The sequence below is a fragment of the Quercus lobata genome, chromosome 2, assembly GCF_001633185.2.
Source record: "Quercus lobata isolate SW786 chromosome 2, ValleyOak3.0 Primary Assembly, whole genome shotgun sequence".
Taxonomy (NCBI): Eukaryota; Viridiplantae; Streptophyta; class Magnoliopsida; order Fagales; family Fagaceae; genus Quercus; species Quercus lobata.
The window spans coordinates 77,399,755-77,425,294 of record NC_044905.1 but is presented as its reverse complement, the minus strand read 5'-3'; the positions used below and the strand labels follow the sequence as shown (position 1 = coordinate 77,425,294).

At 33.4% G+C, this 25,540-nt stretch overlaps 2 protein-coding genes across 2 annotated transcripts; one reads left to right on the top strand and one right to left on the bottom strand.

Moving 5' to 3' along the window:
* Positions 1–902: 902 nt before the first annotated feature.
* On the top strand, positions 903–2,362 carry LOC115971339. Its single transcript, XM_031091207.1, has 2 exons — positions 903–1,480; positions 1,522–2,362. The coding sequence occupies exons 1-2, from the start codon at positions 903–905 to the stop codon at positions 2,360–2,362; spliced, it is 1,419 nt and encodes a 472-aa protein (XP_030947067.1).
* An 8,224-nt stretch (positions 2,363–10,586) lies between these two features.
* Positions 10,587–16,836, bottom strand: LOC115978290 (alpha-dioxygenase 1-like). The gene is made up of 10 exons (XM_031100315.1): positions 16,709–16,836; positions 16,295–16,558; positions 13,458–13,607; positions 13,203–13,336; positions 12,599–12,812; positions 12,312–12,457; positions 11,747–11,974; positions 11,441–11,643; positions 11,106–11,349; positions 10,587–10,916 (listed from the first exon to the last, which is right to left on the bottom strand). Exons 1-10 carry the CDS (start codon positions 16,829–16,831, stop codon positions 10,691–10,693), a joined length of 1,932 nt encoding a protein of 643 aa, XP_030956175.1. The 5' UTR covers positions 16,832–16,836; the 3' UTR covers positions 10,587–10,690.
* Between the last annotated feature and the right edge of the window lie 8,704 nt (positions 16,837–25,540).

The window sequence follows — 25,540 nt, the reverse complement described above, 5'->3', positions numbered from 1 at the left end:
TTTTGTTTTAGATGTTGTAATTAAAATGGCCCAAAAAACAGGAAAATGAAAAACATTGACAAGTGTGAAATGCTTAATAGAATAATGGCCACGGGCAAAGTTGTTGGCAACGTGTAATTTTTTTTTTCATAATTTTTTAATAAAAGAAATGCCACATCATTAAAAAAAATGAAAAATCATTGTTCCGTTAACCACGTAAGCAACACTACTAACGGCAGTTAATAAAATGACTAATACAACTCAGTTTTAAAACTTGAGGGACCAATTGTGCTCACTTCAAACTTGAGGGACCAATTATGCACATAGGATAAACTTGAGGGACCAATGTTATAGTTTCGCCATTTTTTTTTGAAGCTATTTAAGGTTTACTTTGAAATGAGGATTAAATTTGTTATACTCCGAAATAATAAGGTTTAAAATGTGATTTTTCCCAAACTAATATTGGACCATAGCCACGTTAGGGTGAGGTATGTCTGAGTGAATTTCCTTAATTATATTCATTTTTAGGAGTTTCCACCAACCATTAAATTTCTAAAGTTTGATTGGTCACCTAAATCTAATAAATTTTATTTACTAAATTAACTAAGAAAGCCCTACTACTGAGCTATAATAGAAATTAAAACAAAATGTCTCTAACTAGAAGACATGGATCTGGAAGCTCAGTTACATGTAGAGAAGATGGACACCCTAAGCCTATCTAAAAGGATAGTACATCGTTTCAAATTTCACTATTTAAATAACAACTAAAAATTTGGCATTTAGGCTGTAGAACTTCTGTCCCTCATTGTAGGTGTGTGTGTCCTCTAGAGTGCCAAGGGTGCTTGTAGAGCTTGTGGGTTGTATTGTTTTGGGTTGAGGGAAACATATAGGTATTCCATGGAAAATTTCTCTTGTGCGTTAACATGGAGGATTTATCAAAGTCGTGGAAAAAATTATCACTAACAAAGAAAGAGGAATCCAGATTTGTATTGCTGAAGGTACAAAGGAAGAATGAGTACTTGATAGTGGCGAAGTTTTTAACGACGCGAGCGCTAAATATGGAGGCAATGGGTCGAACTTTTAAACAAGTTTGGAGGTGCAGCGACGGCTTAATGATTAGAAATATGAATGATCATAAAGTTCTATTTGGGTTTGATGATGAGAGGGATGTTAATCGAATTTTGATGAACCAACCATGGAGTTTTGATAAACATTTGGTGGTGGTCATGAGGTATGAGAAGGATATTTCGCTGCGATCTTTGTCTTTCAATGTCGTGATGTTTTGGGTTCAGGTTCGTGATATCCCTATACGATACATGACTACTGAGGTGGTTGAACAACTATGTGATATTATTGGGGAGGTGGTAAGATCCATTGGAGTAGAAACTGAGGAAGGGAGCTGCTGCATGCAGGTACGAGTAAAAATTGACATAACTGAACCTTTGTGCCGTGGGAGACTCATAACTCTAGAGAATGGTGAGAAAACTTGGGTGGTTTTCAAGTATATAAGAGACTACCAAATTTCTGTTTCTGGTGCGGCAGGCTTTCCCACGGTGATAGAGATTGTCCGCTTTGGTTACAGAGCAAAGGAACTCTAAAGGAAGAAGATCAACAGTTTGGGCCCTCACTAAGAGCAACACCGTACAATCTGACGAATCAAAGGGTGATCTATGTTCCGGGATTTTATGATAAGTTGGGCCTGAAGGAGGATGAGGCGCTGAGAAGAAAGGAGTCCGATGCAAGTGAGGTGGTCGGAAACATAAATTCCGGGAAGCGAGTTGCTGAAAGTTCGAATATGGAAAGAGAGGAGTTTGCGGAGGAATTAAATGCTAGGTTGAATGCTGTGAAAAGGAATGTTACCAACTTGGAAACAGGCACCGAAATTAGGGGGAGGGTAATTGATTTGGAACCAAATAAGGAAGTCATTAATTCTGTTAAAAACTCTATCCATCAAGAGTGTGATTCGGGGAAAAGCATTGATGAGCCGAAGTGGGCCTCTGAAAATTTGAAAACATGTGACAAAGGGCTAGAGGCACGTGAGGAAGGATTAATTTTTTTGGAGGAAGGGGTGGAGTCTAGCACGAAGAAGCCACGTGACTACCCAAATGAATTCTTTAGTCGCCAAATCGAGGAGATTGACAGTGCACTAAAAAAATATGATAAGGGTCTGGGGGAAAAACTTTGCGAGGAGTATGGAAGTAGGGAACAACTGATCAGATCACTAGAGAAGGATAATGATTCTACGGGTGAAATGCAAGAGGGAGTTAAAGCAAGAAACTCCTCAAATTCGCACAAGGTGGGTAAGTGGTCAAGAGTACAATCTATTAAGGCTGTATCAATGGAACCCTTGGTGATTGAGATTGGAAAAAAAAAAGAAATCTAGCTGCAAGTATGGCAGAGAGGGAGAGCAACTTTGAGGTTCAAAAAAATAAGAGCAGAGTGTCAAAAAGAAGTGAAGAAAATTTACTCGAATTGGTGGAGGTTGGATCCCAGCCCCGCCAATCCCAATAAGTATCTTATGTTGGAATTGTCGGGGACTTGGGAACTGGCAAATAGTTCAAGAGCTCGGTGACTTGGTCCAGCACAAGATCTATCAGTTGTGTTTTTAGCCGAAACATGGCTGATAGAAGCAAGGCTAGGTGACATTAGGGATAGATTACAGATGGGTAGTTACTTTGGTGTGTCAAAAGCAAATTTGGCAAGAGGTTTAGCACTGTTTTGGAAGAAGGGGTTAGAGGTAGATGTAAAATCCTCATCCCTAAACCATGTTGATGTCTTGATTAATAAAAATAAGGAGGATGGGTGGAGGTTTACGGGTTTTTATGGCGAACCATTGACACAACGAAGGATGGAATTGTGGAATCTTTTGAGGAATTTACAAGGGAGGTTCTCAGTACCTTGGTTATGTGTAGGTGATTTTAATGAGATTACAAAATCTCATGAAAAATGTGGGGGGAGATTGAGATCGTATATGCAAATGAAAAATTTTAGAAATGTTTTGGATGAGTGTGGGCTTATGGACTTGGGGTTTGTGGGTAGTAAATTCACTTAGTTTAAAAATATTGCCAATGTAATTTCGGTATGGGAGCGCTTAGATAGAGCATTGGGTACCACAAATTGGTTTGAGAATTATTTAGCAACTAAAGTGGTGATTTTGGATTGTGGAACATCGGATCATAAGCCAATTTTAATTCATCCTTGTGGGGTACTAGTGAGGCAAAATAAACCATGGCGCTTTGAGAAGATGTGGTTGGAGGAGGAGGGATGTCATGACATGGTGTCCTCGGCTTAGAAGGAAGGTGAGGGCAGCACACCTATGTGTGGGGTTGTGAATAAAGTGGGTAAGTGCCAAGTGAAACTAAAGTGGTGGAGTAAACATTGTTTCAAAAATGTCACTTGGGAAATTGCTGAAAAGAAAAAAAGAAAAAGGGAGGTAGAAGCTTCAGCTGTACAAGGAATTAATTTAGACTTAGTGGCAAAACTAAAAGGTGAATTGGTGGAATTGATAGCAAAGGAGGAGCAGATGTGGCAACAAAGATCAAAAATCCGTTGGTTGAAATCAGGTGATAAAAATTCAAAATTTTTCCATAGTAAAGCTTCGCAAAGGTTTAGGAGAAATCGTATTATGGGGCTTGAGGATCCTAATGGGATTTGGTGCGTGGGAGACAAGAATGTGGCTAGAATGTTGGAGGATTATTATAGCAAATTGTTTACGACATCAAATCCGAGTAATTTTGATGAAGTAACACAGCACATGGGCTGAATAGTCACAAAAGAGATGAACAAGGATCTGATTGGAGATTTCAATAGGGGGGGAAGTAGAGAGGGCATTGATCAGATGGCGCCTTTGAAGGCACTTGGACCCGATGGCATGCCTCCAATTTTCTACCAACACTATTGGAAGAACATTGGTGTTGATGTCAAAGATGCGGTGCTATTTTGTCTTAACACTGGCAAGATTCCCTCAGGTTTGAATCATAATTGCCTTACTCTCATTCCTAAAGTGAAATGTCCAGTCAAAGTATCGGATTTTAGACCTATAGCTCTTTGTAATGTTTTATATAAAATTATTTCAAAGGTTTTAGCTAGTAGGTTAAATAAAATTCTGCCATGTATCATTTCTGAGTTTCAAAGTGCTTTCCAAACCAACAAAGCCTTCTCAGATAATATTTTAGTGGCCGTTGAATCTCTACACCACATGAGGAGAAAAAAGAGAGGAAAGAATGGTTGTATGGCTATGAAGCTTGACATGAGTAAAGCTTATGATAGGGTGGAGTGGTAGTTTTTGATCAAAATAATGGAGAGAATGGGTTTCCACTCAAGGTGGAGGGGATGGATCCATGAATGTATAAGTACAGTTTCCTTTTCTATTATGGTTAATGGGGAATCGAGGGGTAATATAGTCTCAACTAGGGACTTGAGGCAAGGGGACCCTTTGTCACCATACTTGTTCTTATTATGCTCTGAAGGATTAAATTGACTGATTCATCATGCTGTAAATGAAGGAAAAATTAATGGGTACTCTCTATGTAGGGGTGGTCCAAAAATTTCTCATTTATTTTTTGCAGATGACAACTTATTCTTTTGTCATGCAAAGGTGGAGGAAGTAAAATCCATTCAAGACATTCTAAAAGTGTATGAATAGGCCTCCGGTCAACAAATCAATGCGGGGAAGACTACCTTGTTCTCTAGGAAATTAATGAGGGAGGAGACAAAAAATTCCATTAAACTACTACTTGGTGTGCCTGAAATCAAGCAATATGAGAAGTATTTGGGGCTACCTTGTAATCAAGCAATAGTTGGTAAAAATAGAAGAGCAAGTCTGAACTACATAAAAGATAGAGTTTGGGGGAAATTACAAGGGTGGAAGGAAAAATTATTGTCACAAGCGGGTAAGGAAGTGCTCTTGAAGGCGGTGGTTCAAGCTATTCCCACTTTTGCAATGGGATGCTTCAAACTCCCAATTGGATTGTGTAGAGATATTGAAATGTTAATCCAAAAATTTTGGTGGGGACAACGTGAGGAGCGACAGAAGATCCATTGGAAGGATTGGGAAACACTTTGCAAGCCAAAGGTGGAAGGAGGTTTGGGTTTTAAGGATTTGACAAAGTTCAATGATGCAATGTTGGCCAAGTAGGTATGGCGGCTTAGTCATGACACAAGTTCGCTGTTCTATCGTGTCTTTAAGGCTAAATATTTTCCCAGTGGTACCATTTTTGACGCCAAGGAAAAATATGGGTCTTACACATGGAAGAGCATTTTAAGGGCTAGAAAATTGGTTGGAAAGGGAGCAAAATGGAGGGTGGGGGATGGACAATCAATTAAGGTTTTCGAAGATAATTGGTTACCAGGCTAGTTGGATGGAAAAATAATCCCTGTTCAGCTGGATTTGAATAGGAATTTGAAAGTAGCAGATTTGATGACAGCAAAATAAGCTAGCTGGAATGAACTGTTGCTAGATTCCTTTTTCCTCCCTCATGAAGCTCAGCAAATAAAGGTAATTCCCCTATGTGTTGTGCCTCAATCTGACTACTTCTATTGGAGTTTGGAGAAGAGTGGAATTTACTCTATGAAGTTGGGCTACAAAATGCTTTGTGAAGAGGCAAGATTGGAGGAAGGGTTCACATAGATCAGGAATGACAGATTTGTGGTCTAGAATTTGGAAGCTGAAGTTGCCTGGAAAGATAATTCATTTTCTGTGGAGGGATTTTTCTGACTGTTTGCTAACAAAAGTGAACCTTATGAAAAGAAAAATTGTGGTTGATCCTTAATGTGAGTTGTGTGGGAGCCTGCCCGAAGACACTAAGCATGCCTTATGGGGTTGTGAAGTGGTAAGAAGGGTCTGGTGTGTGGAGTTCAGTTGGGTGGACGAGAGGGTGGCTACCTATGGATCTTTTTTAGACCTTGTGGAGCTATGTTTGACAAAACCAGGGGTGGGAGAGGTGTTTAGAACCACAGCTTGGTTCATTTGGACTCATAGAAATAAGGTTAGGCTGAGGGAGAGGACGATTCCTCTAAGTAGTGTTGGAGAAGCTGCAAAACACTTTCTGCAGCAAGTGAGGGTAGTTTTTGAGGTTCAGATTTTGGCAAAAAAAACCACATAGAAATAAGTGGTTCCCGTCGGCAGCAACTGAGTTCAAAGCGAATTTTGATGGAGCATGGTTTAATGAAAGCGAGGAAGCAGGTATTGGAGTTGTGGTAAGGAATTCCGCAGGTCAGGTGCTTGTTGCTCTAGCTGAAAAAATAAAAAAGCCTTATAATGTGGACTGTTTAGAGATGATGGCAACGAGAAGAACAGTGATTTTTGCACAAGAAATTGGGCTTCAATAATGTCAATTTAAGGGTGATTCAAAGACCATCATCAAAGCTGTCAAAGCAGGGGATATGTTCTCTTCATCCATTGGTCATTTAGTTAGAGACACTTTAGTTATCGTTAACTCATTTTCGAGTTTTTTTCTCTCATATTGTAAGGCAAGGCAATGTTGTGGCACATGCCTAAGCTCAGAGAACTCATTTTTCTTTTCCTTTACTTGTTTGGATGGAGGATGTTCCATCAGATATTGAATCTATTGTTTTGGCAGATTACCAAAGTTCCTAATAAAGTATCTTTCCAGGCTTGGTCCTAATTCTCAAAAAAAAAAAAAAAATGGCATTTGGCTTTAAAAGAATGAATATTATGCATGTGCATATGCAATAAAAGGAAACAAGCCTATCATGGGATGACATGTATAATCTATCATAGGGCAACATGTGAATAAATTAATGACATGTATAATCTATACTAAAATGAGTTGCGAATAAATGACATGTGATCTATTGTAAGAAGACATGCAAGCAATGACATGTAAGCAACAACATATGTATAATCTATCTTATGATGACATGTGAATAAATGACATATGATCTATTGTAAGAAGACATGCAAGCATTGGCATGTAAGCAACGGCATATGTATAATTTATCTTAGGATGACATGTAAAAAGAATGTCATATGATCTATCGTCAAAAGACATGTAAATGAAATGACATGTATAATCTATCATAAGATGACATGTGATCTATCCTAAAATGACTTGTAAAGATAACATGTATAATCTATCCTAAGATGACAAGTAAATGCACAAACATGTGCACCATTTACTCTAGGAAGCAAGATAAGAAAAGAAAAAAAAAAGGGCCTAACTAAACATGTGATGGCATGACATATTCTAGGAAGATAAATTGCATTTATTGAATTAAATATAGCTAATCTTACTCCAAAGCATAGCCTTACAAATGCAATTTTGCAATTCCTTCTCTCAAAATATTTTATCCCATGGAAAAAGACACCAAAAAAAAAAAGAAAAACAAAAGAAAAACAAAAACAAAAACACAAGTTAAATTCCTCTAAAGTGTTATAACAATGTCATTTGGTAAATCTATTATTTTAAAGGAAAGCATTTTATTTTGGCACAAAATGAAATTTAAAGTGCATATATGGCCTAAAGGGCCTTTGTGCTTTTTTTTTTTTTTGAAATTTAAAGGTCAAAAATTAATATAAAGAAATTTGGGGTTGAAAACATAATTTTGGAAAGTTTGGGGTTGAAATTGTAATTTTGAGAAAATTTGGGATTGAAATCGTAATTTGGGAAATTTTTGGGTTAAAAGTATTGGAAAACTTTGTGGTCACAGATATAATTTTGTGAAAAATCCAAGGTAAAATTATAATTATGAGAAAACTTTTGTGTCTAATCCAGAACCGACCTGCCAAATTCGGGTGGTAGAAAAGCTAACCCTCCGTCGACTGCCAAAAACCACGGGTCAAGTCGAATTTAGTTGGGGTCGAAACTGACCAAGAGCAATGGTGGAGATCTTGTAAGGAAAAACAAAAGAAGGCCCATCATCGAGGATATTGCAACTACATACCTCTCTTTACAAAGTTACATAGCCTTGTCAAGTCAGCCTCTAAGATCCACAATTGTTTGATCCTTGATCTTGGGTTTCTTTGACTTCTTTCTCACAAGCCCATTATCTCTCCCTAATCTTTTTCTCTCTTCATACAAAAGAAACAAATTCTGTAAACTTAACCAAAACAATCACTCTATTTGAATAAGACAATACCAAAAACCCATTTGGAAAGTGGAAACTCTTTTATCCCTTTCTCTCCAAAAAAACAGTATAAAACGAAAACGGGGTCATCATAAACCCCAAAACCCAAGCACAGCAACATCACTAAACGACATCGTTCCAATCCTAACCACCGAACCCAATACCACCGACCCAAACAACCCCTCATCCTCCCCCACCAGAGGACGCGGCGGTCGGGCCCGTCCACGCAAGAACCCGCGCACAAACATAGCGGCTTCACCCGAACGTCGCGGCTCAAGACACGCTGACCAAAACGGCAACTTCACCCACTCTATGACGACCAATACAGCAGCAACAGCGATAACTGCTACGACGTCGGACGCTGTTGGCGTTTCGGAGCCGGTGAAGTGGGAGACGGTGGTTAAGGTGGTTCCTTCGATGGACGCGGTGGTCAGGGTGTTTTGCGTTCACACGGAGCCGAATTTCTCGCTGATGTGGCAGAGGAAGAGGCAGTACAGCTCGAGTAGCAGTGGGTTTATCATCGGGGGAAGGAGGGTCTTGACCAATGCGCAATCTGTGGAGCACCATACCCAGGTGAAGTTGAAGAAGTGGGGTTCGGATACCAAGTACTTGGCTACTGTGTTGGCTATTGGGACTGAATGTGCTATTGGTATAGGATACATTTTGTGCTTTTTTTTTTTTTTTTGGGTTGCTGTTTTGAGTTGATTTTGTTATCTGGGTTTAGGGTTAGTGTGTATGGGAATTATTGTGATGTTGGTTTAGTTTGAGCTAATTTGGTATCTAGGTTTTGAGGAAATGTTTGGCTTTGCATCTAGTTAGTGCAAATGAAAGGGATAGTGTGTATGGGACTGAATGTGAAATTGGTTTGGGAAAGATTGGTTTTATAGTTAATTTGAACTAATTTGGTATCTGGGTTTTTTTGGAATTGTTTGGCTTTGCATCCAGTTAGTGCAAATGAAAGGGTTAGTGTGTATGGGACCAAATATGATGTTGGTATGAGAAAGTTTGTTTTTGTATTTAGTTTGAGCTAATTTAGTGTCTGGTTTTTTGGGAAAATGCTTGGCCTTTAAGTTTTCCATTCGGTTGTTGCAAGCCAGAGGTTAGTGTTTGGGATTGAATGTGTTAATGGTATGAGAAAGTTTGGTTTTTAAGTTAGTCTGAGGCGATTTAGTATCTGAGTATAGTGAGAAACTGAGAATGTTTGGATTTTTAGCATTTATGTTTTGTTGTTGAAAACAAATGGTTAGTATATTTAAGACAATGAGATATTGGTATGGAAAAGTTTGCTTTTTAGTTAGTTTGAACTAATTCGGTATCTGGTTTTATGCAAATGGTTGTCTTTTTAAGCTTTCCATTCAATTTTTGCAAACAAAGGGATAGTGTGTGCAGGTGTGAAATTGCTTTTATTGAGAAACATGACTACATGCGTGATGGATTTTGATGAATTGGATTGGGAAGAAAGTGTCAATAGCTTAAAACTAAATGTGTAGATTGTTGGGTGACATGAAGGGTTAGTTCTTGGGTTGCAATAGTACTAATAGAAATCTAAATAGTAATTAATCAAAGATAGAAAGGGAAAAAGAAGAAGAAGAAGAAGAATTATTAACTATGGTTTTATCAACATTTGGAGAGTTAAGATTACATTTCCTTGATACTTGTCCCATCCAAGCCTTACTGATAGGTTTTACACCAAAGTATGAGCTGTGAGGGTACTATTCATGGTTATTTTCCCATTAATACGGCCAGTTAAGTGATTGTAGTACATTTATTGCAGAGGGGATGGTTGCTTTATCCTTCCTCTTCTCTTTTGTGTTTAGTGCCAAGTTACACTTTTCCTCCTTCGGGTTGTGCCATAGTCCCTTCACTCCTGATTCTCAACCTTCCGAGGTTAGGTAGGAGTCCTCGTCGCCCTTATCACCTACAATAGTTCAAACTCTTTTTTAGTTTAAATAAGTTCTTTCTAAGGACATTTTGTGAAGTTCACCTCCTCGGAAATGCCTTTGCCTATTTCATTTACTGCTTTGGATCCTCGTCCCCCCACAATATATATATATATATATATATATATATATATATATATCTATATAATATGAGAAATCATTACATATTTTAGAAATTTATGGTTTAAAAATGGTGTAAGCTAATACTATGTATAATTTCAACATTTTCTATTTAAAAATTGTATAATTTGAACCATGTAATTGTGATTGTTTTTAATTGTACCTATATATATGCACAAGGTTAAACACTGATTTCATTAAAAGGTGAAATAATATTGTTTTAATTAATGGATTCACACTGGATTTTAGAACCTCTTTCTTTGTAGAGAATGTTGCTCACTTTTCACATGAGAGAGAGAGAGAGAGAGAGAGAGAGAGCCCAGCAAAAATGATAAGTATTAGAAGGAAGTGATAGTAAATAATGAAACAAATAACATTAAAATTATAAGGATTAAAAAAAAGTGATCGTAAATACTAAATACTAAATAGTGTTACATCACAAATAGTATCTCCCTTATTTAGAGCTAATGGTTTATTGAAGTAGTCCTACATTTTTTCTTAAGGCCGAAGGTAAAATAGAGACAATAACTTTAAGCCATATACATGGTTGCGAAAAATGAGAATCACTGAGCAACACGAAGATAGAGTGGGATTGGATTGTCAGCATTTGGAGGTGAATCCCACACCGAGAAAGCACTTGTAGAGTTCATCCATTTCTCTACCATTTCTGGATAATGACGTTTTAGCACATCCTTCAAACTCTCTGTATTATTAACCCATTCAAGTCCTTTTTTCGTGTATGTCTCCTCATTGAAATTGCTTGTAAAGAACCTATCCGCTTCCAGCCTCCTGCATCCATGACAACTCAAAAGGTCAAAATATTGTAACTCATTAGAACATGACATTCCACCTAGTTTCTTTGCCTCTAAGTGGTAATTAAAATATTAAGATGACTTTTTTTGTTCTTTCACCTCTCAAAATTTTCTTTTTAATAAAAATTGGATATTATTGAATTTGGATCCATTTTCCTTTTATTACCTGCTTGCCATTAGTAAGAATATTATAAAAGCTGTTTCACTAATTGCGAACCCTGTGATCTTCTTCTCTGCCATGAGACCCACAAGCAAATCGAGCTGTTCAACATCATCACCGTACACTTCCTCAAGTGTTTGAATTGCTTCTTTATCATCCGTTAGATCTTCCCATTTTGAAATTGGTATCAATAGTAAAGCCCTACGGAACTGATTATACCTTGCAACATTCCTCTCCCTATCCCTATACACTGCATTATAAAGCATTAGAAATAAACTTCACATTGAATTTCTAAAAGTTGGTAAATCAATTAAATTAAATGATCAAGATTAGCTTACTACCTTCAAGGGCTGGTAAGTCCACATGATCAAGCCTATCTCGGCCATCCACGTCTTGTGGTATAAGTTCTCTAAGCCATGTAGGATAGTTCCAAAGCTCCAGGGCCCCAGAAGCCTGGTGGCCCATTGAAACCATTTGCTTTTCAAACCCAATTTCTACCAAAGCCGTTTCTCCTCTAAGACCAATCAATTTTGGTAGAGGAACCCTGAAATGCAAGAAAGTAATTAGGACAAAAATTCTAGTGAACAAACAATATCCACGAAAAATTTCATGAACTAATTGTGATGCTGAACGAAGTAGAGTTATACTTTTCGAACAATGGCGGAGATTTGTTTGGCCCGGGTGCAGCTGAGATGTCTCTTAAATGAAGATAATCGGGTAAAAGCGAGTGCATCCGATAAACACTAACAAACTCTTCAGTCAATGAATAAGGAACACCATGATTATTCGGTTTCTTTAGACCCACCAAACCTCCTAAGACAGCTCCTCCAACATGTCCAAATGTGTCCTTGAATTTCTTTCCCAACAAACCATACCTACAATGGATTTTCTAAAACCATCAGAACAAATTAACCTTGAATATTGGATAGTCATTTGGGGTTTACAATCATTCCATAGTTGAGACATATTATGCTACTTAAAAGTATCATACGTGAAATTAAAGTCATGATTTAGAAATGCAAAAAATGACATTTAGAGGTTCCATGTAATTAAGTTTGTGCACAAATTTTCATTTTTCTATTGTGTGATCTTGAAAATAAACCACAGAAACCACCATTTCTTTGCTTTTAATATTTATCACAGTGATATAGAGAAGATGATTAAATTAGTAAATTAGTTAAATAAATTTCTTTTTTGAAAGATAAAGATTACCAATTGCCTCGCATCCCTGCAAGCAACGTATCAGTTTTGAGGAGCTCCACCGTCCAATCTATGGTATGGACCTTAGCAATAACTGCAGATGTCACTAGCCTTGCATGACGATACAACTCTTCATCATCCAAGTGATGATATTCTCTCTAAAAACATCAAGAAAAATGAAAGAAGTTCTGAGTTTAACTAGTAAGTTGAAAATGATACTCATTCACATGATAAGCTAATTAATCAAATCCCTAAAATCAAGTAATTGACATTTTCCTTTTTGGGTCATAAAGTACTACCTTGAGGGCGTCACAGACTGCATTGTGTTCTTTAATGAAAAGGGCTTGCAATGTTGAGACACCAATCCAACTATTACGAACATCTCCTGACACAGCAACTCCATCTTTGTCATGGAGGAGAAGCCCATCTGATGATATTTTAAGCTTCCCATCTTTGAAAGTTCTTACTTTTTGCAACTTTTCTGCATTGCTCCCATAAACAGCACTTCCATCCCTAAACACCATGCAAAATAGTAGAAGAAAGAAAGTTCAAAAATTCAAAGTGTCTTTGGAAGTAACTAATAAGAGAAAACTGAAAGCCAATAGCAACATGTACGGGTGCTTTTTTTTGGCAACTACAATTTTAAGTCTTTATTACTCAACAAGCCTCCCTTTTATGTTGAAATTGATGCATAGAATATTAAATCTTCACTTATTACTTTGAGATTGTCCTTTTGGTAGTGATATTTTAGCAAGTACAGATATTTTGGTATAGATCAAGAGCAAGTACTTTCAATTTGCTATAGAGAATTTTACTTAGAGGCCCTTTGATTTAGGCATTTTGTCTAGAATTTAGTACAATACTCTAATATCTATATTATGGAAATTCAAACTAATTTCTTACCACCATGGTGTACGAATGTTTAGTGCACCAGATTTGATATCATAAAAGCTAGTTGGAACCTCCTTTGTCTTGTAAAACTTGAATGACTTGAGAGGGCATTGGTTCGCAACTTCTCTAGGTGCAGTCAGCTCAATCTGTGATAGTTTATCCAAAAGATAAGATGTGCACATTTATAAGCATTGTCAATTTTTCAATAAAGTTAACAAATTGTGTTCTTAATCGTGTTGTGTGTTGTATATACACTAAGCAACAGACCTGCTTGGTGTCCTCCAAGTGATCGATCCAATCATGTATCATAAACTGAATCCAGGAAGCTGCAATCATGTTGAATTGCTTTCCTGTGTCTGTGAATTTTCTCCGGGCAAGAAGCTTTGTGGCCACCACCATTGGATCTGGTTTTATTAGCTACATATTGTAGAAATTAATATTATAAGATGATTGAGGTAATTTTTCATAAAATAAGTAACAAAAAATTTTGAGATTTCAAATAATAGTTTTCAATTGGATTGGTCTTTTAATTTTTAAAATTTTGGAAATAAATTTTAAGGTATAGAAAATTATCTTAGTAATGTTAATTAATAAATTTTGAAGAAAAAATAAAAAGAAAGATGTAACATATCCTCACAACTCACAAGCTAAACCGCTTATAGTGAACTACGATATGACATAAGCATGACATGAAAGACTAAATTCTAGTTATATTATATTATATAACTTTGTCAAAACAGAAAGAAAAAAGCTATTCAGTAATAAAATAAATAGCTTCTAAAGAAAATTCATAAAATAAATAATAATATTTATTTAAATATTTATATATTAATGTTTCAATTGGATGCCTTTTAAGCTTCTAAGAAATTTTAATAATAATAAATTAAAATTTCAACTATAGAAATTTATTATAATAATTTTAATTAATAAATTTTGAAAAAAAAAACCATCATATGATTGTGTAAAGATGAACTTATTTTCATTAGTTTATTTTATTTTAAAAATAAGATATGCAAGAATACAATTGCCACCTTTATTTTTAAAAGAAATCGAGAAATATATAGAAAATTTAAGGTATATTCTCTTAATAGAATTATGAATAATAAAATTAAATTTTTTACTGCAAAATTAAATGGGATATCAAGGGATGAATAATTGTTTAGTCAAACATATATTAATTGAGATATACATATTTAAGAATATCAAGAATTAAAGAAATTATAGAAAAATGTCAAATTTTCAAAATTCAACGATGAAAACTAACTAAATTGAACTTCTTAAGAAATAATTTTTTAAAATTTTATATTTATCTTAGAGTTGAAATTTATATTTTAATTAATTTTTTATTTTTAGTTTATATCGATTAATGTTTTTGGAATTAATTGCTTCCAATATTGTATTTTCAACCTTGCACCCTTGACTAAAATCATTATTTTGCTATTGATAAATTAAAAGTATTCCCATGAAACTCATTGCTTGCATAGCAAAAATCAAGATAATTCTAGCACCAATAAAAATCCTTACCAAAAATAGAATATAAAAAAAATATTGTGTTTGATAATTGTTTTTTCCCTTATTTTTTGTTTCCAAAAACAATTTTCTATTCTTTAAACTAAAAAACTTGTTTAGCAACCCAAAATGGACAGAAAACAAAAATTGTTCTCAAAATTCAATTTCTGAAGGAAATTGAAAACGTGCAAAATGTTGTTTTTAGTTTCTAATTTTCAAAAGTCAATGAAAACATGCATTTAATTTAATGAATCTGTCTCATTTAATAAGTTAACATTAGAGTTTAAATCCTATTAACAACATATTTTAGTATTTTCTATTTTTTTTAAAAAAAACTATCCTTTTAATTTCAACTAACCAAACATGTTTTTTATTTCAAAAATACAAGAAATTTTTTTTCTTCTTTATATTCCTAAAAACAAGTTTTTGAAATTAGAAAAAAAAATGTTACTAGATATAACTTTAAAAACTCATTGTTAGTCGCATCATGGAGGAACAACGTTAACAAATATATGTTATGACCACAACGAGCTTTGGTAATGATACCACAATTAGTTTTGCAACTTTGCCACAATTTTGCCATACGGTGACTCATGAGTGGTGGAACCATGGACATAGACTCATTATTTCATTTCCATCACTTACAACTCACCATATATGTAGGCAAGTTGTGGCAAAAATTGTGAAAATTGTTATGGTAGTAAACTTACTCTTTTGTGACAGAGTATTTCTATTAGTCACATGATGGAGGAACAAGTATTATGGGCACAAAGAGCTTTTTTCTTTTTTCAATCTATGACGTCTATTCTCAATGATAACTTTTTATTATTAGACTAAGACATCAATTGGTTTTTATGTAGGAGGAGATTGAACCTCAGATCTCTTATTCAACCATCATAAATTTTACCAATTGAATTAATTGAAACCCATGACACAGAGAGCTTTTGTAATGAAGCATGACATATAAGGCCTAATTTTTATCAAACTGAAGAATTATTATATATTATTAATTAATTTGTAAAATTAAATAATTATTTTTTTTCTAGTTTTTGAAATCACTCACCAAAAATAGAACATATATATATATTTATATATATATATAAAGAAAAAACCATTTTCACACATTAGGAAGCAACAATATGAATACCCAAATAATAATTGAGTGTTTCTCAAAAAAAAAAAAAAAAAGTGAGCTAAGTGAAAGAGCACATCATTATTACTACTGGAATTTTATCAAAACAATAAATAATTGGAGATTGCTAAAGTAATTTTTTTAATAATAAAACTTTAAAAAAAAAAAAATCCTTAGGACTTTTGGTAAACAAATTATCTTAATAATATTAATTGATGAATTTTGAAGATACGAGAAAAAAAAAAATCTACTGTATATAGATCATGTGGTGAAAAACTCTCAAAAGGGCAGAAGCACATACTCTAAGATTAAGATATAAAAAATAAATAAATAAAACTTTTGGTGATAGAATTCTGATTGAGACATAGGGTTAGAGTAGATATATATATATATATATATGATGATAGGGTAATCATAGGGTCCCCCAACTGAGAAATACATTATCCTTTGTTTTTTTTAATACCTTATTCTTTTGATCAACAGGAAGAACATTTCTGCCAAAGAAAGTTCCTTCACTGCCGGCATCTCCATTAAAGGGATCATTGTATTTTCCATCAGCTGTCCTATATGGATAATCCATGGGGTTAAACCGAACCCCGACCGCAGATCTACCGACGTTGAACAAGTTGTACTCTTGATGAAGGTGCCGGCGAATTCCCAGATAGAGGAGACCTAAGATCACTGGTAATCGAGGCCATATCCCCAACTTATCAATGGAGTGAACAATCTGCATGCATGGAAAATGTTAACATGAAAGATATATAATGTCAAAAAATATATAAAAATAAAACACACACATACACACTAAAAACTAATATAAGATTGTGACTTGAAATAAAAACAATGAAGCATTATAAGGTAAAGTTTTAGTAATTACAAGGAAGAGGAAAGCGTCTATGAGAGTCATCTTAGCAACGGCTTCATGGAAATCTTTGTGGATGAATTGATCGAAAAGTGTTTTGAGGAGAGACCTAATCGATGCCATTATTACCGAAAACATAATCGAATGTTTGTTATGTGTTCAGTACGTCTTTTACAATTCACAACTTGGCCGGCCTATATATATATTAACAAAATGGAGATGGGGGTTCATGCATGGGAACCAGTCGTATATGAAAGGAGAGACTATCCTTAAAGAACCACCTTAATTTGACTGTTGGACACACACGTGTGACGTGTTTGATATTAACAAAATGGAGATGGGGGTTCATGCATGGGAACCAGTCGTATATGAAAGGAGAGACTATCCTTAAAGAACCACCTTAATTTGACTGTTGGACACACACGTGTTTGATCTTATATATATATATATATATATATATATATATTATAAGCATTTGATCTTTGATGTTAGGTGTGCAGAACTTATGTTCAAAGCCTAAAAAGTAAATATATTGGTACACATAACACATGGTCCTTCAAGCTACAATTAATGCTGAATGAAAATTTTGTTGCGTTTAGGACAAGTTGAAAATTTTAGCTTATTTGCAATTTCAGTTTATTTTGTTATTATTTATGAGTTTTACTGTATTTTTTAATATTATTCATGAATCTTACTGTATTATTTAGCTAATTTTTACTTTTATTTATAGTACTTTTAGTAAAAAAATTTCAATTTCAGCTAAATAAATTGTTCACAAACATACACGTCTTTAAATTCTCGAAAACTTATAAAATTTACCATTACAAAAAAGTCACAATTAAATCATTCCATCAGTTTGCTTGGCCAAAATCATGGTGATTTTTAAGTGGGAGTTGGTGTTATTAGTGGACACATCACCATACGTGCAGGCCAGGGGTTATAGTAAAAAATAACCAAAACACTCATTTATATACATTTTTTTTAATTCACCAAGTATATTTATTTCAATTGTAGATGTTAAAAGTAGTACAATCTGGAGTATGCTTTAACATTTTCCAAATCTTCACATATCATGATTTAAGAAAGTTATATACACTAGTTGCAATTTTTTTTTTTTAATTTTTTTTTGCGTTGTTATATATAGTTTATTCGGGTGACATTTTTTTATGGTCAGCAAAAAATAAAAAATAAAAACCCAAAAAGTTGCATGTCTCTTGCTGTTGGATCTTTTGTTTGTTTCTCTTTCCTTTCTTTATTTCAAGAACCATTTCTGTTAGACCGTCACATTTGATTGATAAAATAAAAATGACCCAATTGCAACTTTTTGAACTATTCAATGACTTGATTCTTACTTTTTAAACATAAAGAATTAGATTTTCAAAGCTTAAACATAGGTGCTTCATAGGTCTGTTTGGAACAGAGGGAGTCTTTACTCTCTTCTTGTCTTCTATCATCCCTTCCTTATAAACAGAGGGTAAGATTTTGTATTTAAATCAGTGTTGTTGATACCGTACCGTACCGGCCGGTGATCCGGTACGGTTAACCCCTATGTTTCGTACCGGTAAAAATACCGGCCGTACCGGCCGTATCGGCCAATACCGGGTAATACCGGCCGGTACAGAAATTTTTTTTTTTTTTTTTTAAGTTTTGTAATTTTTGAATTTTTGTTAGGAAAGAATGGTAACTTATTTGCATTAACTTATTAGTATTATTTGTTTTTTTAGTATGCAATGGTAACTTTTAAGCTTTCTATTTTATTTTTTTTATTTTTTTTCCCTTTTAATTGATACTAAAGTTTAAAACCATGAATAATCAGTTTTGAATTGAGGAAATGTTTTATAGTAAACTTTTATATTTATTATAATATATATATATATATATACAAACACATACATACATATATATATATATATTTATAAATATAAAAAATAGCGGTAAACCCGAAACGGTACACCAGTATTGACCGGTATCCGAAATATATCGTACCGGTAGCCAAACAGGTACGGCCTCCGGTACGGTATTGACATCCTTGATTTAAATGGCAGTTCCTCCCTACTATTAAAGGAGAGTAATAAGGTTTTATGTTCAAGATTTACTCCATGCGTATAATTATTGAATAAAAAAATTCTCATGAATTTGTGATTGTATACCATAAAGGCTTAAAAGTCAGAAATAACTGTCTTTAATATATATATGTGTGTGCGCACGCGCGTGTTCCGTCGTCTCATAACATATTATTTAACCCATACAAGATGAAAGATCAGCCCAGCCGGGCGGTTCAATTACTACTTTTGTCCATCTCTGTTTCACCTTATCTGATAAAACCATGGATTCTGACCTCCACTGAGGAAAAAAAAAAAAAAGGATTCTGACTTCATTTAGAGTATAATACCATGGATTATTCCCAATTGATATACTATATTTTTAGAAGTTTAGGTGCATGAAGGAAAAACAATTGGCATGTTGGTCGATTAGGATCAGATAAGATATAACAAACTCTTGTTAGTCGTCCTCAGCAGGTAGTAAAGTGAAAGCATAAGAAATGGACTATAAATTGTTGAGTTTTAATATTTCTTTATAATGTTATCAATGTCAATATTATACTACTATAATGACATCGTAGTAGTTCTTTTGAGATAAACTTTGGGCTAAAATCCATAGATTATTCACTGATTGACAATTCACTGTTTTTTTTTTCTTTTGGTAAAAACATTGACAATTGAAATTGCTGTATTTGAAAAAACATGATGACCCAATTTGACAAAACTAGATGGCATAGAATTTGCGCGCGAGAAAAGGTCGCAAGAACATTTTTTTCAAGATGAGGAGCCGACATCTATTATGCAAAAGTCTTGATTGTAATGCTAGTTATCACAAATTCTCAAAACAGTAACTTGTTTGTGGGACACGTTTCACAAATTCACAAATTTAGGTACACAAATTTTATCATAACTTGTTGAAATGATTGAATGAATGTGAGTAATAGAAGGAAACAAAATGTTCAGCCCCTGTAAAAGTGACTATTCACCACTTGGGGATGGATAATTATCTTATAAGACAGTCTTATAACATGTGTGGATTCCTACCGAATTGGATGAAGGCAATGGGTAAAAAATTAGTGTAACACAACTACAGTCATTATCTTCTTAGAGTATTCACATCAATCTGTGCAAAAATTCATGTCTATTTTAGTATAAGAACCTACTTTTTTTATTTATTTTACATGCTCGTCTTTCAAAATATCCCACATCAAATTATCTATTTTATACTAATATTTCATTAAAATATCAACTTTTCTTGATTTTTAAAATTGCCTCTCTTTGTTCATATACATAAAGAAAGAATAAATAACTAAATGCAAAATAAATAGTGTCAGTATAAATTCACACAATTACTGAAACAAATTTGTAAATTTACATAATTATACACAATCTGATATGAGTCTTTTAAGACATAACTATGTAAATTCTACAAATTTTTCTATTATACATAGATTGATGCAAATGTTCTTAGAATAAGACCATTCAAAACATGTTTTTTTTTTTTTTTTTTTTTGGGAATTACAGTAAACCCACCTGTGGTTTGGCATGAAATCACTCTGCCTATCTATGGTTTGAAAAATGTCACTTTACCCACCTAAGGTAAGCTCTATTTGTCTCCAGTAACCTCCACCTCTGTTAAAAATGGGTAAATTTATATTTTTGCTACCTTTTTATGTCTTTCTCCTCCTAAAACATAAAAAATTAAAAAATCACGAGAAAAGAAGATCTAAAAGTTAGGTTCTATAAAAAATTAAAAACAATCATCCAATTAAAATTAAGAACATTCAACTAATCTTGATAGATTCAAAAAAATAAAAAAATAAAAAACTAACCTTGATAACTCCTTTTCTTCTCATCATTAATTAGCACAATAAAAAATAATCCAACCAAATGATATTTGTTTGCTTAGTGTGTGAAAATGCAAGAAGCCCTAACTACACCAAACCCAGTTTCTTTATTAACAATGTCTGCACACCTATTCAGCAAAAAATGTCTGCACACCTCTGCAATGCCATTATTTATTTTGACTCTATCAAAGATTCTGAGTAATTGTCACGTTGTTAATTGATGTGGCTGCTATACAACAGTGAAATTTGGAAAGCAATTCTTCAAGCCATATAGAAAATTTCATGTAAATATATGGAACTAATGGGAATGCTGATATGTGGAGGTTTGATTTTAAGTACAACACTTGTCTGTTTGGAACAGTTTATTTAGTTGAAATTGAAGTTTTTTTACTGAAAGTGTAAAAAAAAAGGTTTAAAAAAAAGCTGGATAATATAGTGAGACTCATAAATTATATCAAAAAGTGTAGTGAGGCTTATAAATAATAGCAAAAAGTGCAGTGTGACCCATAAATAGTACCAAAAAGTGCAGTATGATCCATAAATAGTAACAAAAATAAGTTAAAAGTGGAAATAAGTTGAAAAATTCAACTCGTCCCAACAATTGCCTTTCCTTGATATTTTTTAACTATAGTTTTTCACGCACCAAGGACAACTGTGTCTGAAATTGAAAACTTGCACATTGTGCAGCTGTATCGCTCCCAAAACCATGTATGGCTCGACTCTCCTGCCTTTCATGAAAAGTTCAAAAAAAAATTATTAATGAACTCAACCGCGGATCCCACACCAGCAAAGCCTATGAAAATAGAAAAGTAAGAGCAATTACATCAGTTGATACAAAATTGTGTAAAATAGAAAAAATTGCTCATTTTACACATTTTGAGCAAAAAAGACACCCACATCAGTGGGTGTAAAATTGTGCATTTATGCACAATTGCTACAGTAATCGTGCATATATGCACGGTTACTATAGCATTTGCATTTATTATTTTATTAGTTTTTTCTCTCTCTTGTCCCTAGTGCTCTCCCTTTTTTTTTTTTTTTTCTCTCTCTCTTGTCTCTAGCTCCAACCCTCACCGTCCTCGTCACCGGCCTCATTGACTCTGGCCTCACCATCCTTGTCACTAGTGCCGCTGGCTTTGTCCGAACCCACTAAAGCGACGAGGCGATGAACGAGGTGATGAATGAGTGCTTCGTCGGAGCTAAAATCTTAAGATTTGTGGTAGTGCAGCTAAATCTCAGTCATTCATGGTGGTTTGTGTGGCAGTGGTGGTGGAGGTGGGAGGATTTGAGAAAATTTTGTTTAATTTGTTTCAAATCTGAGTTGTTTGGTTTTTGAGAAAATCTCGGATGTTGTTCGGATGTTTTGTGGTTATTTTATTATGGAATGAAGGATTGTAATTATTGTTTGGTTGATGAGAAAGTGAGAGAGATGCAGTGAGGGAGAGAATGATAAAAAATTGTAAAAGAATGAATATTTTATTGAATAAATGTGTAAAATAGATAGACTGATGTGGGTATTTTGTAAAAATGAGTGTATAAAATAGAAAAAGTAGCTTTTTTGAGCAAAATAGAAGGAAAGTTTGCATTCACTGATGTGGATGCTCTAAGGGAGGAATTGATTTGTCTGTGGGAGAGATATTAAAAGTAAGAGGAGGAACCAATACTAAGTATTTTTAATTTTTACAAGAACAATATTATGATTGTTCTTAAATTATATAAAAGGTTGTGTCGGACACCGTAAGGTGCCTGTTAACTGCAACTTATTGTACTTTTTTTTGCAATTTTATTGAATCTTTATATCATATTTTTGCTGCTTTTAGGTTGTGGAACCAGCTTTATAGAGAAAAATAAAATAAAATAAATTGTTAGTTTTATGTCATTTTATTTTATTTATTCATTTTTTTTATTAAATAGGATCCACATTAGTGCAACCTTAACAAACACCGCACGGTACTTGTTAACATTTACCTTTTATAAAACCTAACTTTTAGATTTTTTTTTTCAAGATTTTTTTTTAGTTTTTTAATGTTTTGGGATGAGAGAAATATAAAAGGATATCAAAAATATAAATTTACTCATATTTTTAATAGATGTGAGTAATAGGAGACAAACAGTGCTTACCATAGGTGGGTAAAGTGACATTTTTTAAATTACGGATAGACAAAATGATTTCAAGTCAAACCATAGGTGGGTAAAGTGACATTTTTTAAATTACGGGTAGGCAAAGTAATTTCGGTTTTTCTGCAATTTCCCCTCCCCCCTCCCACCTTTTTTAGGCTTTCAAAAAAGTGTTTTACTAACGTATACTCTTAAAAGATATATTAGTAAACCATTTTAAGGAAGTTTTTACTGGAAAATGAAAAAATGATAAACTTTTTGTTAGCCTCTTCAATTTTTTATAAAAAGTTTCTTAAAATGCATGATAAGGGTTTACATTAACTAAAAATAAAATAAAATAAAATTATGTAGTATTATTCAACAAAGTTGAGCACAAGCCCAGGGACAGAGCTACTCTTTGACCAAAGGGGCCATGGCCCCCCCTGGGTTTTGAGAAAATTTTTTCTATAGGTGTATTTAATTTTCAATTAGCCAAAAAAAAAAAAAATGGTCATCATTGGTCTCTTTTTGCTTATTATTAGCTTGTTGCTGGCATTTTGGATCCAAATAAATTTATGGCCAGTTGGCCACTCTGTGAACCACTACATATGCTGCAGTTCATCTCTATTTAAAACAGAGGAAAAAAAAATGATGGATTTGAGTCCGACTAAAATAATCAAGAGGCACAATGAGAGAAAGGAAGATGAGAACAATATGAAAAACATGATTTAACAAAAACATAAAAAAAAAAAAAAAAAATTTAAAAAGACGAAGAAGAAGATAATTAGTTGGCACACGGATAAAAAAGAGCAAGCAGATATCCAAAAAGTAGGTAACTCCTGTTTAAAGACAAGATGTGAGGTAAACAGTAAAAACAAGAATGGGTGGGATTGTGAATAGAAAAAGTGATTTAGTCATAGTTTACAAAATACCATACATGTTTGTTTATATACAAAAATACCATATTTGCTTTATTTTTAATAACAATCTAATCATTTTATTTGATTTTTGTAAAACAATATATTAAATTCATTGTAAATTATACTTTCATTTAGTTTAATAATGGTGTGTGTCGTGTGTGTGTCTCAATAATCAATATATATATCTAATGTTAATTAACTGCAAAATAGTGTATCAGTACACACTAATACCAAAATATTTCATTCGTGGGTTCTAGTTAGCTCAATTGGTAAAGTCTCTAATGATTGTATAAGAGATTTGGGGTTTAATCTCCACCTACACCAAAAACTGATTAGTGTCTTGATCTGATAATAAAGAGCTATCATCAGGAGCGGACGCCATAAGTTAAAACTCTTTTAAAAAAAAAATAAAAAATTTCATTACAATAGTCAATTTGAAATAAAATTCAAAATCTTGATCTCAATTCCAAAAATTGTTTATATTTCAATTCCATAAAATGCTGATACCTTAGTTTCCAAAAATTCTTAAGCAAAATTATAAAAAGTTGATTAACAAGTGAGTTTTGTTCAATACTCCAGCCCCCTTTCACTCAAACTCCTGGCTTTGTTCCTGCATAATACATAGACCAATAATTAAATTGAAATGTTGGTACGGAATATCATTATGTCTACTATTCAAAAATATCAAGATTGTTTGCTTTCTCATAAAAAAGAAAAAAAAAAAAAAAGAGAAGAATATCATTATTCATTATGAAGTACTTTTTTTTAAAAGAGAAAAGTCAGTTGTATTATTCAATTATGGAGTACCATTCAAAAAGTATAATATAAAGAAAGACTGCTCTTTTTGCTGGGTTAGAAAAGCTGCAAATAACATAGCTTTTTTTTTTAGAATGTGTTAGCTGTGTGGTCCTCGCACAATTCTCATGTTGGTGAAATAGACCCATGTATGGGCATTCAGTCTTTGTCGATGAAATTGGGATATATCATGCTTAATTTCATTATAAAAAAAAAATCAAATATAATCTAACGTGAAGTATTTTAAAAAATGAGTATATAAAATAGAAAAAATAAGTTATTATTTTAAAATAATTTTTTATGAGTGATTTTTGTTCCCGTTGTATTAGAATCTAACTATTTGTTTTAATAAAATCTATGCAGCCTTTTATCTTAAATAAAATATATATATATATATTTATATATATATATATATATATAAATCATCTATGCAGCCTGCAGGTAAGGGTTGGGAGTACTTAGAAAATGTCCCCGTGGTCCAAAAGTATATACTATAATATAATAATTATAATCATAATAATAAATATTTTTTGGAGATAAAATATAGAATTATATTAAAGAATCAAAAGTATGTATACATGCACTTGGGGCATGGAGTAAGAACAGGCAAAAAGAGCCTCTCAACTTTGACCACGTTCTTCTAAAAAAAAACTAAAAGCTTTGGCCACGTTTATTTTTTCTCTACGAAGTTGTAGTTGATTAAAAAAAAATAAAAAGTAACAATTATAAATTTTTTTTTAAAAGAAGAAATTTTGACCACGTTTATTTATTCTCTATATTAGATAAAGCTGTAGTTGATGAAAAAAAAAAAAAAAAGTTACAATTACAATTTTTTATTTTTTCAAAAGATAAAATATTCTTAAAAGGTATTGTTTGTTTTGGGTGAAGACCCTCACGGATTTACTCAATCCGACGTCGGGGAGAGACACCTCCCACCCACACCATATAAGCATGAGCTCACATGTGGGGTGTACCCCTCATACTTATATGCTGCGGGTGGGAGGCGTCTCTCCCTGATGTGGGATTGAGTAAATCCGTGAAGGTTTTCACCCAAAACGGATAATACCTTCTAATGGAGAGGTTCGTCCCTCCACAACCATAATTAATATTAAATTCAATATATATTTTTTAATTTATAATAATTTT

Coding starts and splice junctions, on each gene's coding strand:
- LOC115971339 (XM_031091207.1), top strand. CDS start 903: ATGGAGGATTTATCAAAGTCGTGGAAAAAATTATCACTAACAAAGAAA. Junction 1,481..1,521: donor AAAACTTGGGTGGTTTTCAA/GTATATAAGAGA, acceptor CTGGTGCGGCAG/GCTTTCCCACGGTGATAGAG.
- LOC115978290 (XM_031100315.1), bottom strand. CDS start 16,831: ATGTTTTCGGTAATAATGGCATCGATTAGGTCTCTCCTCAAAACACTT. Junction 12,813..13,202: donor AACATTCGTACACCATGGTG/GTAAGAAATTAG, acceptor CATGGTGTTTAG/GGATGGAAGTGCTGTTTATG. Junction 10,917..11,105: donor TTCTTACTAATGGCAAGCAG/GTAATAAAAGGA, acceptor TCATGGATGCAG/GAGGCTGGAAGCGGATAGGT.